The 15,971-nt window shown below is 36.4% G+C and overlaps 1 protein-coding gene across 9 annotated transcripts in view; it reads left to right on the forward strand.

Annotated features, from left to right (window-relative positions):
- The window catches only part of LOC6502589 (rho GTPase-activating protein 26), a 323,527-nt gene extending 309,168 nt beyond the window's left edge, over positions 1–14,359 (forward strand). For 7 of the 9 annotated variants that reach the window (XM_044717279.1, XM_044717277.1, XM_044717278.1 and 4 more), the window contains 2 exons: positions 12,821–12,900; positions 12,962–14,359. In XM_044717279.1, the coding sequence (XP_044573214.1) occupies positions 12,821–12,900; positions 12,962–13,062 (181 nt within the window). In that variant the 3' untranslated portion in view covers positions 13,063–14,359. The remainder of the gene's footprint in view (positions 1–12,820; positions 12,901–12,961) is intronic. The other 2 variants (XR_006507685.1, XM_044717280.1) reach the window with 2 other exon arrangements.
- The last annotated feature ends 1,612 nt before the right edge of the window (positions 14,360–15,971 follow it).

The following is a 15,971-nucleotide window of genomic DNA, read 5'->3' on the forward strand; positions in this document are numbered from 1 at the left end:
AAAGTTATGCCAATTTCGATCGTTCTATGACAGCTATAGGATATAGTCGGCCGATCCTTACGAAATTTTGTACATAAGATATTTTGGTCAAATATAACATGTGTAGAAACTCCCAACCCTCTAACTTAAAAAACACCAAAGTTATGGCATTTCCGATCAATCAGTTATATGGCAGCTATAGAATATAGTCGACCGATTCCGGCCGTTCCGACTTATATACTGCCTGCAAAGGAAAGAAGGGTGTGTGCAAAGTTTCAACTCGATAGCTTTAAAACTGAGAGACTAGTTTGCGTAGAAACAGACAGACGGACAGACGGGCCGACGGACAGACGGACATTTTGCAGTTATGTAGCAGCTTATTTAATTATATATGTATATATCGGATCGTATGTAGTTGTAGAGAATTTCACCATCAAATCAATTTTCTAATAAAAAAGTTTAAAACAACCCCAAACATCTTTAAAAATTGCAAGGTTGTGCCATTTCCGATTGCTCAGTTTTAGGGCAGCTATAAGATATAGTCGGCCGATCCTTATAAAATTTGGCAGATCGGATTAAGATGCCTAAAATGTAATCTGTACCAATCTGTAATCTGTTTCCGATCAATCAGTTATATGGCAACTATAAGATATAGTCGACCGATATATACTGCCTGCAAACAAAAGAAATGTGTGCAAAGTTTCAACTCGCTGCTCTCAGACTGAGAGACTAATTTGCGTTTAAACAGACAAACGAACATGCTCATATCGACTTAGGAGGTGATCCTGATCAAGAATATATATACTTTATAGGGTCGGAGATGTCTCCTTCGCTGCGTTGCTACTTTTGACCAAAACTATAATACCTTCTGCAAGGGTATAGTAAAGAAATGAAGGGTTTCGCATGAAGGAAACAGCTTTAATGGATAAGGTTTGAGTTTAATTTTATTTGGTTAATAAACATATCTAAATTTTTTCAAACCTTTATATCTTTGTTCCCAAGATGAAAAATTTTTTCCAATTCAAAACTATCATCGAAATTATCGAAAACGCAGTAAAGGAGACAACTCCGACCCTACAAAGTATATATATTCTTGATCAGGATCACCTCCTGATTCGATATAAGCATGTCTGTCTGTCTGTATGTCCGTCTGTCAGTCGGCTTCTACGCAAACTAGTCTCTCAGTTTTAAAGCTATCGAGTTGAACTAGGTCGGTCGGTCGACTAGGATATAGCTGCCATATAACAGATTAATCGAAAGTGTTTTTTAAGTTAGAGGGTTGGGACTTTCCACACATGTTATATTTGGCCAAAATATCTTTTGTACAAAATTTCATAAGGATCGGCCGACTATATTCTATAGCTGCAATATAACGGAGCGATCGGAATTGACATAACTTTTGTGTTTAAGCTAGAATGATGGGACTTTCTACAGATTCCATTTTGGGCAATATAATCCGATCTGCCAAATGTCATAGGGATCGGCCGCCTATATCCTATAGGCGCCATATAACTGAACGATTGGAAATGGAACACCCTTAACTGCAAAGGAATATCAACTTGGCTTCGATCGAAGTTAACTTTCCTTTCTTGTTTTCTCAAATATATTCCTAATAGTTTTAGTTAAAAAAAAAAATCAAGAATTGCTTTCCGTTTACATTCTTGAATCGTTACTGACTTCCATATTGCAAACAATTCTGTGTTGTTGAATAAACACAAATTCTAAAAAAAAGTGACCGAAAGTGGTCAATTCAATTCTGATTATATGCAATCAAAAACGAATTAATTACTCTACGACGTACAATAAGTTTCACGGTTGGACTAGGCTGGACTCACATTCCACACCTTTTTATTCATAGCGATTTCTATGATTCACGATTCACTTAACTACGATTCACTTTAAAAAATATTTACCAAAAAACCACAACAACTTGTAAAATTTCATTTAACACAGCCCCAATGATTACTATTCATGACAAAAGATTGATATGATTATTATTTTTTTTGAGTTACATGTCATTCTCCATAACTCTCTATTATTTAGTTTTCCACTTTAAAAGTTTAGCGTATGACCAGCAGAGTTTATCTTCGGATGTCGCACATGAAGCGCCATCTATGAAAATTTTTGGTATGCAAAGTCCAAATGCAATACGATCAAAAAAACTTCGTTATATTAACTTTAAAAATTTCATTTTGATCAAAAAAAGTGGTCGGCTGTAACATTCTGAGGTGTCTTGAAAATCTACAAAATGCATTGACATTGAAATGTCTGCGTCTCTGGTGCAGCTGCTCAACTCAAAAAGGTATTTTTCCTCCGCAGTGCTGAATAACGTCATCCTACAAAATCCCACTTATGGTTTATCCTTAATTAATTTTTCCTTAACCATTTAAGCCTTTACGTGTACAAATCAAAAATATTAATTATTTGCAAAGCTGAAACTATGTTTGTTCATTCTTCGAAAAAAATAGAAAAGGAAGGGTTATTAAAAAATGATTTAAATTTTTTATGAAAAACAACTTATTTATTTAAAAACTGAAATATTGTGTAATTTCCGATCTTTTGGTGACGTCGTTTTATGGCAGCTGTTAAGAGGAGCCCCTTAAATAATGGTGTTACTCCAATGAGTTCCGTTTCAAAACTGTTTTTATTTCATACACTTCTCATAAAAGAAAGATACATGAAAATCTTAAATCTATTTAAAACTACTTATCAACGGACTGCACGCTGACATGTTATGTGACCCTTCTTAAGTGCTTCAAGTGCACCACATAAGTATTTGTTTAGACTGCAGGAGATCGTTTTCAAACCATGCTGTTAATCACTTATTCCCATGGGTCCGATCTCTTACATTCTATGTTTGGAATTCGTATCGTGTTCAATGCTTGAACAGCTGCTAAAGGATTTTTTTGCTTAAAATGGAATCCGCATATCCTCCTAACTTTATATCTTCAAATACACCAAAGTCAAATAAATTAGTTATATGAAAGCTATAATTTATATAGCTAATTATGAAATTTAAAAGATCGGATAAGTTTGACCAAAATAATATCTGTATAAACTACACATTATATCTACATTATATTTTTACATTATATCTTTAAAAACATCAAAGGTACGTCATTTCCGATCAATCGATCATATGACAGCTATGTATAAGATATAGTCGCTCGATCCTTATAATATTGGCAGATCTAACATCTTCCTTTGAAAATAATCTAAGTTATTGGGTTTTCGAAAAATCATGTATAACCGAACCTGGCCGTACTGACTTATATAATCCGTGCAAAGGATTAAACAAAGGACTAAAACAAGAAAGGAAAGCTAACTTCGGGCGGAGCCGAAGTTGATATTCCCTTGCAGTTAAGGTTGTGCCATTTCCGACACTTTAGTTACATGGCGGCTATAATATGTTGTCGGCTGATCCTTATGAAATTTGGCAGATCAGATTATATTGCTCAAAATTGAATCCTTAGGAAGTCCATTTTGGGCAATATAATCTGATCAGCCAAATTTCATAAGGATCGGCTGACTATATCCTATAGCTGCCATATAGCTGAACGATCGGAAATGGCACAACCTTAACTGCCTAAGCAACCATCGGCTCCGCCCGAAGTTAGCTTTCCTTCCTTGTTTCTTATTGAAATCAGTAATCTTATTGAAATCAGTTAAAACCATGTTTTAATTTTGGATTTGGTGACGGAACCTATGTTTGTTCTGGACTTTGCTTCAGTGGAGTTTAAAGGTTATGGAGCAGTTAAAACTTTGCGTGGGGGAAAAAAAATTGGAAATTTTTGGCCTGTGTAATAGGATTGGATATAGTAAGCCGATCTTTATGAGTATTTCGCTATTAGATCACTATTCTACAAAAAAAAAAGATTGTAGAATATTCTGCACTTTTTATACCCTTGCATAGGGTATTATAATTTTTTTTTTATAGAAGAAATCTCCGACCCTATAAAGTACCTTTTTTCCTAAGAACTGGGCTGAGTAGCGATTTATTATAAATTATTGTTAAGCGGATACGCGTGTGCTGAGTTGCCGGTTATTGAAATGTTGCAGCTGTTGACATTTTAGTAATTTATTTATTATTAACTCTTCCCGTCTAAATTTTTATTGTCCTCACGCAAATTATCAGAAATATGGGAGATGCCTTTAAGAAATATGGTGCCTTTAAGGCTTACAAACATACGTCATTTACACGTGCCCCTTGCCTTAACAAATTCATTTGTACTTATGTACGCTGATCTAGGCTTCAATCCGATTTGGATAAATTTCAAAATTGGTGTTTAGCAAATATTGTTTAGCTTAATGGATCGAAATGTAAACTCATGTCATTTTATCGATCCAGTCCTCACCAGGCTATGTAAATTCTCTATGGGAACGCCTTAGAACGATGAACTCAGTTTAACGATATGGGTGTCCTATTAGATTTGAAACCTGAATTTACCGACCATATCCGCCATGGTTAATAAAGCTATGGGTGTGCTTGGTTTTATTAAAAGATGGTCAAAAGAATTTAATGACCCGTACATAACTAAAACGTTATATACATCACTGGTCCGTCCGATTCTTGAGTATGGATCGTGTGTCTGGAGTCCTCAATATGGAGTACACCAAGATCACATTGAATCTGTACAAAAAAACTTCCTTACTTTTGCTCTTAGGGGACTCAATTGGGCAAATGCAAATCTTCACCTCCCCTCTTATCGTAGTAGACTTCTATTAATCAACTTACCATTATTACCAAACCGTTGAACGATGCTAGGTGTCATGTTTCTATATAATCTTCTTTTTGGTAATGTAGACAGCTAGCATTTACTAACACGCTTAAATTTTTACGTTCATAGTAGAAGGATTAGAAACTTTCGTCCTCTACTCCTCAGCCATTGTAGTTTGACATATGCCCAACACGATCCGTTCAGGGTTCGGACTACAATGGTCTCGACCACATCTTGTCACTTACATCCCTTATACTAAACGCCTTATCTGTGCAACACTATTCCTCGTGATATCTTACTCCTACTCTTCTTTTAAACTATCTCGAATCTATCCCCGATTCGAGCCGTATGTTACGTGGCAGAATCACATTTTTCTCCTTTTATTTGACTTTAATTGTCTTTTTTACTATCATTATCCCTTTTGCTGTATCTATGACTGCGATTAATTCGCGTAGGCTGTCGTTGCTCCATATTGCGTCGAAGGACTTAAGTGTTGGTAACAGGAAACATTTTACGGTTAGGTCAGGTCTTTTGAATAAGTAGGCCATTGTATGATGGGTAATGGATATACTTCCGCCTAAAATTATGGCTCTAAAGAGCCGCTCATTGGGTTTAGGGTCTGTAACTAGGTTCGGTTTAATGTAATTTTTATTAGAGCCTGTATCTATGAGAATTTTGATGGTTTAGTCCCCCACTCTACATTCGAAATAAGGTAATGACTTTACCCTAAAAAATTGAGTTATGTGTTATTGCATTGTTCTGTGTCTTTGTGTACTGTCCTGCTTGTTTTACGTATTCTTCCTGGCTTGACTTGGGTTGGGGTTTTGCTGAGTTTGGGCGTGGTGGGGCTAGAGGGTGCTGGTACTGGTTTATAAGGGGGCATGAGCAGTCGGAGCGCCAAAAAATAGAAATTTTTTCCGAATTTTTTTCTCGTAAACTATTTAATTTTTTTCAAAATATCGCTTTATTATGTGAAAGTAAATCATTTTAACTTAAATTTAAAACAAGAAAGGAAAGCTAACTTCGGGCGGAGCCGAAGTTGATATACCCTTGCAGTTCAGTCGCAGTCCGCTAGGTGGCGCAACGCATATTATATTATTAGATATATAGAAGATCGTATATAGTCGGCCGATCCTTATGAAATTTGGCAAATCAGATTATTTTGTCCAAAATAGAATCTGTACCAAGTCCCATCTTTTTAACTTAAAAAACACCAAAGTTATGCCAATTCCGATCGTTGTATGACGGCTATAGGATATAGTTGGCCGATCCTTATGAAATTTTGTACATAAAATATGTTGGTCAAATATAACATGTGTGGAAAGTCCCAACCCTCTATCTTAAAAAACAACGAAGTTATGGCATTTCCGATCAATCAGTTATATGGCAGCTATAGGATATAGTCGACCGATCCCGGTCGATCCCGGTCCCGTTCCGACTTATGTACTACCTGCAAGGAAAATAAGGATGTGTGCAAAGTTTCAACTCGATAGCTCTAAAACTGAGAGACTAGTTTGCGTAGAAACCGACAGACAGACGGACCGACGGACAGACGGACAGACGGACATGCTTATATCGACTCAGGAGGTGATCCTGATCAAGAATATATATACTTTATAGGGTCGGAGATGTCTCCTTCACTGCGTTGCACACTTTTGACCAAAATTATAAAACCCTCTGCAAGGGTATAAAAAAAGTAGAAAATATTGAGCAGTTTCAAAGTTATGCCCCGACGAAGTAAGGTTCGTCTGAAAACGGATTTACATTTATTGAAAGTTTATCTAGTACTTAATCGATGGATATTAAAAAAAAAAATATTCGACATAATGGCGACCTATTAAAGTTGAACAATCGTTTTCCGTTAGAAAAAGCGGTAGTTTTTCAGCTGTAAAAAAAAAAGTTTTGCATAAAAAAATTAATCCATCCTATTAAAAAAGCATGCTAAATTTCAAGACAATCGGGTCACTACATAGTTTTCGAGTAAGAGTGGTCACCGACTTGAAAAATGTAGTTTTGAGAAAAACGTGTTTAAAGTTTCAATTCACTATTACATAAACCGGTTGCCCCTACCTTTAAACATGTTTATCTTTATCTCAATGAATTTTCACCGGATCATTTCAAAATGAACACATTTCTAAATATATACACTTTAAAAAAAAAAAAAAAAAAAATTCCATTTTTTTAAAGTTACAAGTGCGCATGCCCATAAATGGTCGTGATTGGTTAAAATAAGCTTGATGGTTAAATTGGGGTTGTACAGGTGGATAGTACATTTGTTGGGCCTTGTTATGACCAAAATATCGGGCTTACTGTTGAGGGAACCGGAGGGTGGGACCGGAAAGACAGTAAAAGAAACAGTTTCTAAAATTGGTGGTCTGATTAAATTCTTAATATTTGCAATTAAGAAACTATGAATATACGGCCTTGTTGTATTATTAATAATTTTAAAAATATATGGAGTGTTATTATTAGGTTAGTATTACCCTTCCACTGATTACAGTGTGCGACAAAATGTAACAAAATCTTTGTTTAAGTTACTTTTTTGATTGTTTTCGGCCGGGATCGGTCGACCTATAGCAGCCATATAAATGATTGATCGGAAATGCCATAACTTTGTTGTTATACCCTTGCAGAGGGTATTATAATTTTGGTCAAAAGTGTGCAACGCAGTGAAGGAGACATCTCCGACCCTATAAAGTATATATATTCTTGATCAGGATCACCTCCTGAGTCGATATGAGCATGTCCGTCTGTCCGTCTGTCTGTTTCTCAGCAAACTAGTCTCTCAGTTTTAGAGCTATCAAGTTGAAACTTTGCACACATCCTTCTTTCCTTTGCAGGCAGTTTATAAGTCGGAACGGCCGGGATCGGTCGACTATATCCTATAGCTGCCATATAACTGATTGATCGGAAATGCCATAACTTTGGTGTTTTTTAAGTTAGAAAGATGGAATTTGGTACAGATTCAATTTTGGGAAAACAATCTGATCTGCCAATTTTCATAAGGATCGGTCGACTATATACGATCCGCTATACATATATCTGACGGAGATCCCTCCAAAGTTTCCATGCTTTCAGAAAGTTTGCACAGCAAGTTCTGCTCGTTGCAAGAGACGCTTCCAAACTGACCTGCGTAACACAGAGTTGTTTCTCATTTCATCATTTCTGCAAAGTCTATTGCCATCTCTGTTTCTTGCATTCAGTCCGCGCTCTCCGATCAGACCATGCTCAGCAGCAGAGTGTGTCCCTTTTTCCCTTTCAGCTGCTGTGCATTCTACAACTACTAGACAATGTGTCGCCACACCAAAGCTGTACGCACACGACGCACAACTACTAGACAATGTGTCGCCACACCAAAGCTGTACGCACATGTACAATGGACAAACTAACCATTCTACGACACGGCCTTCCTGACAACTCACACGTCCTCGTGTGTTTTGTTTTCAATACCACGAGACTCAATTTCTCTTTAAACTTTTCTTTATTCTTAAACAGATATTTTTTTTTCTTTCTTTTTACTTCGTGTATTGGACAAAAGCTTTCAAAAATAAAAATCACTTACATAACTATCAAATCATCTGTATTCATTACATTTCTTCAATTAAACATAATCTTATTAATTCATTTTGTTATTCTTTAATAACATTATTCTCTTTTGTAAAATAAAATCTTTGTGGATTTCCTTTGGCACATTACATCCTTTTACACGTCTTACAATATAACATTAGTGTAGTTCCTTTAACACTTTTTAACATTTGTGTAGTTCCTTTAACACTTTACAATAACATTAAATTCTTTTTCGGAATATCTCTATACGTTAATTAATGCCACGACCTCTGACCGGTTTCCACAGCCGTCAACATACTTTTGAGTGTGCTCATTACTCGCTCGACCTGACCGTTGGCCCTACTCGCACCGGTGGCAATTAAATGCAAATTAATTTTTTGAGAAGAACAAAACTCACGAAAATCTGAACTTGCAAAACAACGACCTTGATCCGCTATAATACGGGTAGGCAAGCCAAATAAAGAGACAACGGATCTTACGGCCTTAACACAACTTTCCGTATCTATTTTCAAAGTGTGGTAAAAATAAACAAATTTTGTAAATGCGTCTATTAAGACAATAACATATTCTTTTAAGTCGTTTTTACCACTCAATTTTCCTGTTATGTCAATATGTACAGTGTGCCACGGAATATCTATTTTAGGAATAGAATGTAACTCTGCCTGCACTTTACCTACAGGTGGCTTCGACAATTTACAAGTGATACAGTTTTCTACGAACCGACGCACATATTTTGACATGTTTTCAAACCAATAATAGCTATAAACCTTATCCAATGTCTTTTCCCAACCCAAATGCATTATTGATTCGTGGACATGATTGATAATTGCCCACCGAAATGACCTTGGAATTACCGGTAGACATTTAGTTTTACCATTTCGCTGTATTTTTCTATGCAAAATACCTTTACGTAATTCATAGGTTTTATCTAAATTATCTGGTAATTCATTATTTCTTAATTTAGTTGATATTTCTAAAATCTCGCTATCACGCTGTTGTTCCGAAATTAACCAATTGTCGGTTACCTCAGTCAGATGTATTCGCTTCTCAGGTATCCTATTCTGACCACTATTTTCCACAGGTATTTTATTTTGATCATTTTTTTTCTCAGGCACTGGATTCCGAGATAGACAATCTACGTGCGCCATTCGTTCACCCTTTCTGTATTCTAAGTCGAACTCAAACGATTGCAGAAATCCCCACCACCTATGTACCCTCGGCGTTAAATAAAGTTTTGTGCGACTGGCCTTCAAAGAATTGCAATCTGTATATATGACAAATTTACGTCCCTGCAAGTAATGGCGGAAATATCGGACACTGTTAACAACCGCTAGCGTCTCTAATTCATAAGAATGGTATTTAGACTCGGCAGGAGACGTACATTTACTATAATACTCGACGAAATGGGGTTTTTTGTCAATTTTGTGCAATAATATAGCTCCATAGCCGATTGAACTGGCGTCAGTGTGCAACTCTATTGCGTATTGCGGGTCGAATATGCCGAATATGGCCCTCTGGAACACAGAAGGTGCATTTTTCAAGCCAAAAGGCATGGTCAAAAACTCGTACTGCCCTTCTGGCGTTACAAACGCTGTTCGCTCAATTGAATTTTCATGTACTGGAATTTGGTAGAAGCCACTAGCCATATCTAAGCTCGAAAAATATTTGGCACCGCGAAGCCTGGCAATCTGGTCTGCGATAAGGGGCAACGGATACCTATCAGCAACGGTGTTCTCATTTAATATCCTATAGTCCACACAAAGACGATCAGTGCCGTTTTTCTTCTTTACCAACATCATAGGGCTACCGAAAGGTGAGGAACTTGGACGAATAACATTAGCTTTCAATAATTCATTAATTTTACAACGCACATGGTTTTTCTCTTCTTCACTTAGCCTGTAAGGACGTCGTTGCACCGTCTTTAGTGGATCTATTAGATTAATTTCTAACTGCCCTGTCGAGACTCGAGTTTTTGGAATACCGCTGATAAACCAATCAGAGTAACACTTTAGAATATTTGTTAAAACCATTTTATCGGATTCGACTAAATCAATATCAGCATTTAAAATATCTTTGTAATCAGTTACAGTCAAAACATCTACCCTTATTGTTTTATAAATTTGGAATTTTTCGGCGTCTATTGTTACTCCAAAGCCCAAGCTAAGGATTTCACGACCAACCAACACATCGTATTTCAGATACTTATCCATAATTACGTGTAACAAAATTTCAAAGCAGTATTGTTCAATATTTATATTACATAATACTTGCTGAGTACTACAAATGGAATCATTACTTATACCGTTAAGTTTTACAATGTTATTTATTCTTTTTCCCTTAAATTTATCCACGACGCTTTCCTTCACTAAGGAGCATTCAGCACCCGAATCAAAACAAAATGGAATAGACTCACCGGATGCCCTTATTATTCCAGTCGGTGGAGCTACTGTGCAGATATCTACCCGCTTCTCATATGTTCGGCCTTTTGGACAAGCAGATGCAAAATGTCCCAATTCGTCGCACTTAAAGCATTTAACGCTTGACCGATCCTTCAGTCCAGTCATGTTGCTGCCGCTGTGGATTTTTCCTTTGCTCTGGCCCTTTTCCAAGCGAGCACGGCATTCGGCGTATTTATGGCCACCCTTTCCACAGTAATGACATTTAATCGGGGTCGGAAACGTGTACTTCTTGCGCTCCGAGCCAGTTGAATCGTCGTCCATACTGCGCTTTTTGAAAGAGTGTGCGTGTAGCTGTTGTTGTAGCTCATTGCGAGTTTTCACGTTGTTTGTAAAAACCCAGTGTGTCAACTTGTTATCTATTTGTGCCATGTGAGCCAGAGTCACAGATACCGCTATTTCTTCCAAATCCTTGGTTTTCCATTTTGACATAAGTAGCGTCACAATACGGCTACCGTATTCAGCGAAGCCCTCCTCCGGCTTTGGTCGACCATTCAAAACACTTAATAGCGTGGCGGCAGAAGTCTCAATTCCAACAAAGCGTTGTATAAACAGCTCCTTGAACTGCGCCCAAGTGATGCCAGCAAAGCAAATTTGGGAAAGCCACTGTGATGCGCCGCCTTCTAGTGCCTTGCTTAGGGCGATCACCAGATTGCTACCCTCGAGCAAAAATTAGGTCCACTGTTGAACACCAAGAGGAAGCATCTGCTCCAGCACTGTCAGGATTGAATTTTGGAAGAGTTACATATGACGCTTTTCCATCGGTTGGCGGTGCCCTTGGTGTCTGCATGTTTTTGATGATTTCAAGTAGGTTGCGGTTTTGCAGCTCCAACGCCGACAAATACGGATCGGTGGCACGATCAGTAGGCAAAGCAGATCCCACTTCTGATGACGGAGATCCCTCCAAAGTTTCCATGCTTTCAGAAAGTTTGCACAGCAAGTTCTGCTCGTTGCAAGAGACGCTTCCAAACTGACCTGCGTAATACAGAGTTGTTTCTCATTTCATCATTTCTGCAAAGTCTATTGCCATCTCTGTTTCTTGCATTCAGTCCGCGCTCTCCGATCAGACCATGCTCAGCAGCAGAGTGTGTCCCTTTTTCCCTTTCAGCTGCTGTGCATTCTACAACTACTAGACAATGTGTCGCCACACCAAAGCTGTACGCACACGACGCACAACTACTAGACAATGTGTCGCCACACCAAAGCTGTACGCACATGTACAATGGACAAACTAACCATTCTACGACATATCTAATAATATAAGATACGTGGCGCCGCCTATCGGACTGCGACTGAACTGCAAGGGTATATCAACTTCGGCTCCGCCCAAAGTTAGCTTTCCTTTCTTGTTTTTTAAGCTAGAATTATGGGACTTTCTAAGGATTCCATTTTGTGCAATCTTATATGTGCTACCAAATTTCATAAGGATCAGCCGACAACATATTATAGCCGCCATATAACTAAAGTGTCGGAAATGGCACAACCTTAACTGCAAGGGTATATCAACTTCGGCTCCGCCAGAAGTTAGCTTTCCTTTCTTGTTTTGTGATACATTTTATGAAATTAAAATTTTTCTCTGTTATATCAATCGTTTTTAGCTAACACAAAAAGAATAATATTTTGTGTTAATTAATTTTTGGTGTACAAATTGTGTACAACTTTGGTGTACAAATAACACAACACAGGCCAATAACAAAAAATGTCCATGCATAATTTCACTTGCTCCATAACCTTTAAGCTCCCCTGAACCAAAGTCCAGAACAAACATAGGTTCTATCACCCACAGTTTCCGCGGTACACCTAAGAGAAGAAATTGATCAAATTTTACCATATATTGAATTATGTAGGCCGTGTAATGGCCTTGGAGCATTTCCGCTGCAAGGAATTGATAGCAACCTCAATCCTAGGGTCTTGCTGCTCACGCTGTTCTGTGGTCAGATAGTGGGCCCTGTTTTGGTGGTTAACCGTCCTTACCTAACCTAACCTTTAACATAAACTAGTATTCAGTAATAACATGTAGTTTTTTTTGCATTTGTTGTCATTATGAGTTTTCATAATGAATATATAAATATTTATTAAAAATTGACTTATTTTTAATAGGCGTGTGCGCACACTTTATGCTTGTATGGGAGAAAGCGAGGGTGAGCTATCGTTTGAGCCCAATCAAATAATAACAAATGGTACGATACAAGTTATACGTTTTTAAAATTATAATTATTATCCCATCTTATTTGTTTTCAGTACGATTTTCTCACGAACCTGGTTGGCTCCAGGGTACATTAAATGGAAAAACGGGACTCATTCCTGAAAACTACGTGGAACACTTAAAAACCTATAAATAAAAACAAAACCATTATATAAAAATTGTTTTATTATTATACTAGATAAACAATCAAAATTTTCCATTACATTAAAAAAGTCTTTCTTAGCATTTTTCTTATTTATACATAACACTAAATGTAGTTTTAATATAAATGTCCCCCAATGTATTAATTTAAGTTTTTTCAAGTCTGTACGCAGCAAAATTTGTTATTTTGTAAATGTAACTAATGTATGGTGCTTTAAAAAGCTTAAACGTTTTACTTGGCCTTCATAGGTATACTTTTGATGAACATAGTTTTTTGAAAATAGTGGAATGGATGAAACTTTATCTGTCTTTTAGTATTACCACCTGATTGTCGTATAATTTATTACTTATTCCAGTATATTTGATTTGCCATACCGCTTTCATAAAAGGAAATTTTTTTTATTATAATAAATATTTATCAATCTTGAATTTTCGGGACAGTATGTGGCAACTTTTTACAAAGAAGTGGTTACTAAAAATATAAAAAGAAGAAAACTAATTTTGAATACTATCTTTCGTCAAAATTTTAGGTGGTGTAACTTTGTCCGAATGCCTCGCGGAATTCTTTATAGATTCACTTCCCAGCGCCGATTGCGACTGAGTAAATCTAATCTCGCTAGAAGGCACTTTGGTAAGCATCGTTAAAATCTTGAACTTCATGGGGCTGCGCAGACCTATTTATGTATGAAGCATATTGTGTATAATGAAAAAATATTTATATTTATAAAATTTTAAACTTTCATGTACATAACCAAAAATGGCGAAACCTGAGTCAACTAAACATTATTGCTTATTGAAATTACTTAAGGCTGCTGCTATACGGCCGCTATACATATATGTACACATATATCTATTGATTGCATCTAATAGCTGCCGATATCTGTAATTGTGTTCATAATAGGACTAAGTTTATGGAGTGTAGAAAAAAACGAAAGAGTCATGGTCGCACCTAAAAACTTGATATTACAGAAAACTTTTTTACAGAATTTCACAACTGTACAAGTTCATTACGTTGCTAAATTTTGTAATAAAAATGTCTTCGTTTCCTCTTAAGTTAAAGAAAAAATGATTAAAACTACAAAGAGCCATTTTTTAAATAATTTATGACCTTCCTAATTGTGGTAGTGGTAAATATACACATGTTTCCAAATAACCTAATTATAAAATCACAGCTGTTGTAATAAATTTAATGTAAATGTTACAAATCTTACAAAATCCATGATTGTCACATTACGGTAAATTTTCCATAAGCACGTAAACCACTCGTAATAAACACAAAAGGATACCAAAAATAAAAAAATTTTGCAGTTAGCATTTGGATGCGTATTAACTATCATTATAATCATTAAAATTAATTATCTTTGAACATGTTAAAAATCATGTTGTCAAACAAAATATAAAATAATGTAAAAAAGCTGTACTGAGCTGTCATTAAACTATGACAAAGATGCATACGTACAGTCCACCTTCCGTTCAACCAACCGAGGATTGGGGATAGATCCGAGAGTAAAATATAGAATAAAATATACCATTAATAAGATTATGTAGAAACCCGACACCCAGCATCGTTCTACGGATTGTTATTGAAGGTAAGTTAATTGATAAAAGTATACTATGGTAGGAGGTAAGGTGAAGATTTCCTAATAAGAACTCCTAATAAATAGGAGGAAATGGGATCAATGATTTATCGATAGAGGCCAAGTAGATGCTGTGATGGCGAAGCTCCACAAAGAGGAACAGCATCCGGAGGCGGGTCGCGGCGGTTTAGGAGAGGATGCCAAGGAAGCTCCAACGGTATCCACCACCAAAACAGGGCCCACTATCTGACCACAGAACAGCGTGAGCAGCAAGACCCTAGGATTGAGGTTGCTATCAATTCCTTGCAGCGGAAATGCTCCTACAAAGATAATATAAGAGCAGACATCATTTTAATGATTCAATGAATCCAACCCAGACCAAATTGAGATTACACAGGCCAACAGCTAAAAATCTCCACGCATAATTTCAACTGCTCCATAACCTTTAAGCTCCCCTGAACCAAAGTCCAGAACAAACATAGGTTCTATCACCCACAGTTTCCGCGGTACACCTAAGAGAAGTATTTTATCAAATTTTACCATATATTGAATTGTGTAGGCCGTGTAATGGCTATGACCATCATTGTTTTTAGTACATATCATTTTTGAAATGTATGTGTACCCACAAAAATTAAAAAATGTTTATCATAGAAATAATTTTTAATTCTCTATGATTTTTTTTCCATACATTTTCCTATGGAAGATTTTTATTTTCCTATTGAAATCACTAGATCATACCATGTGTTAAGAGGAGCCCCTTAAATAATGGTGTTACTCCAATGAGTTCCGTTTCAAAACTGTTTTTATTTCATACACTTCTCTTACAAGAAAGATACATGAAAATCTATAATCTATTTAAAACTACTTATCAACGGACTGCACGCTTACATGGTATGTGACCCTTCTTAAGTGCTTCAAGTGCACCACGTCAAGTGTATAAATATTTGTTTAGACTGCAGGAGATCGTTTTCAAACCATGCTGTTGATTACTTATTCCCATGGGTCCGATCTCTTATATTCAATGTTTGGAATTCGTATCGTGTTCAAGGCTTGAACATTCTGCAAAGGGCCAAAAAAAGGGGTACATTTTATATATTTTTAAATTCATTATATTGTCCTATGATAACGCTCGATAGCGGACTATATATGTATGTGTGTACTTTTGCTTTTATAAATTTCTTTTGTTTTGAAAATTGTTATTATTATAATTGTTCGATAACAATATGTTGTTAATTATATAATTCTATTTCAAATTTTTAAATATTTTAACATTGTTTAAGTTATTTTATTAGCTCCCATGTTCAACTTAATGTTTGAACATCCTGCA

The sequence above is a fragment of the Drosophila ananassae genome, chromosome XR (assembly GCF_017639315.1).
Source record: "Drosophila ananassae strain 14024-0371.13 chromosome XR, ASM1763931v2, whole genome shotgun sequence".
Taxonomy (NCBI): domain Eukaryota; kingdom Metazoa; phylum Arthropoda; class Insecta; order Diptera; family Drosophilidae; genus Drosophila; species Drosophila ananassae.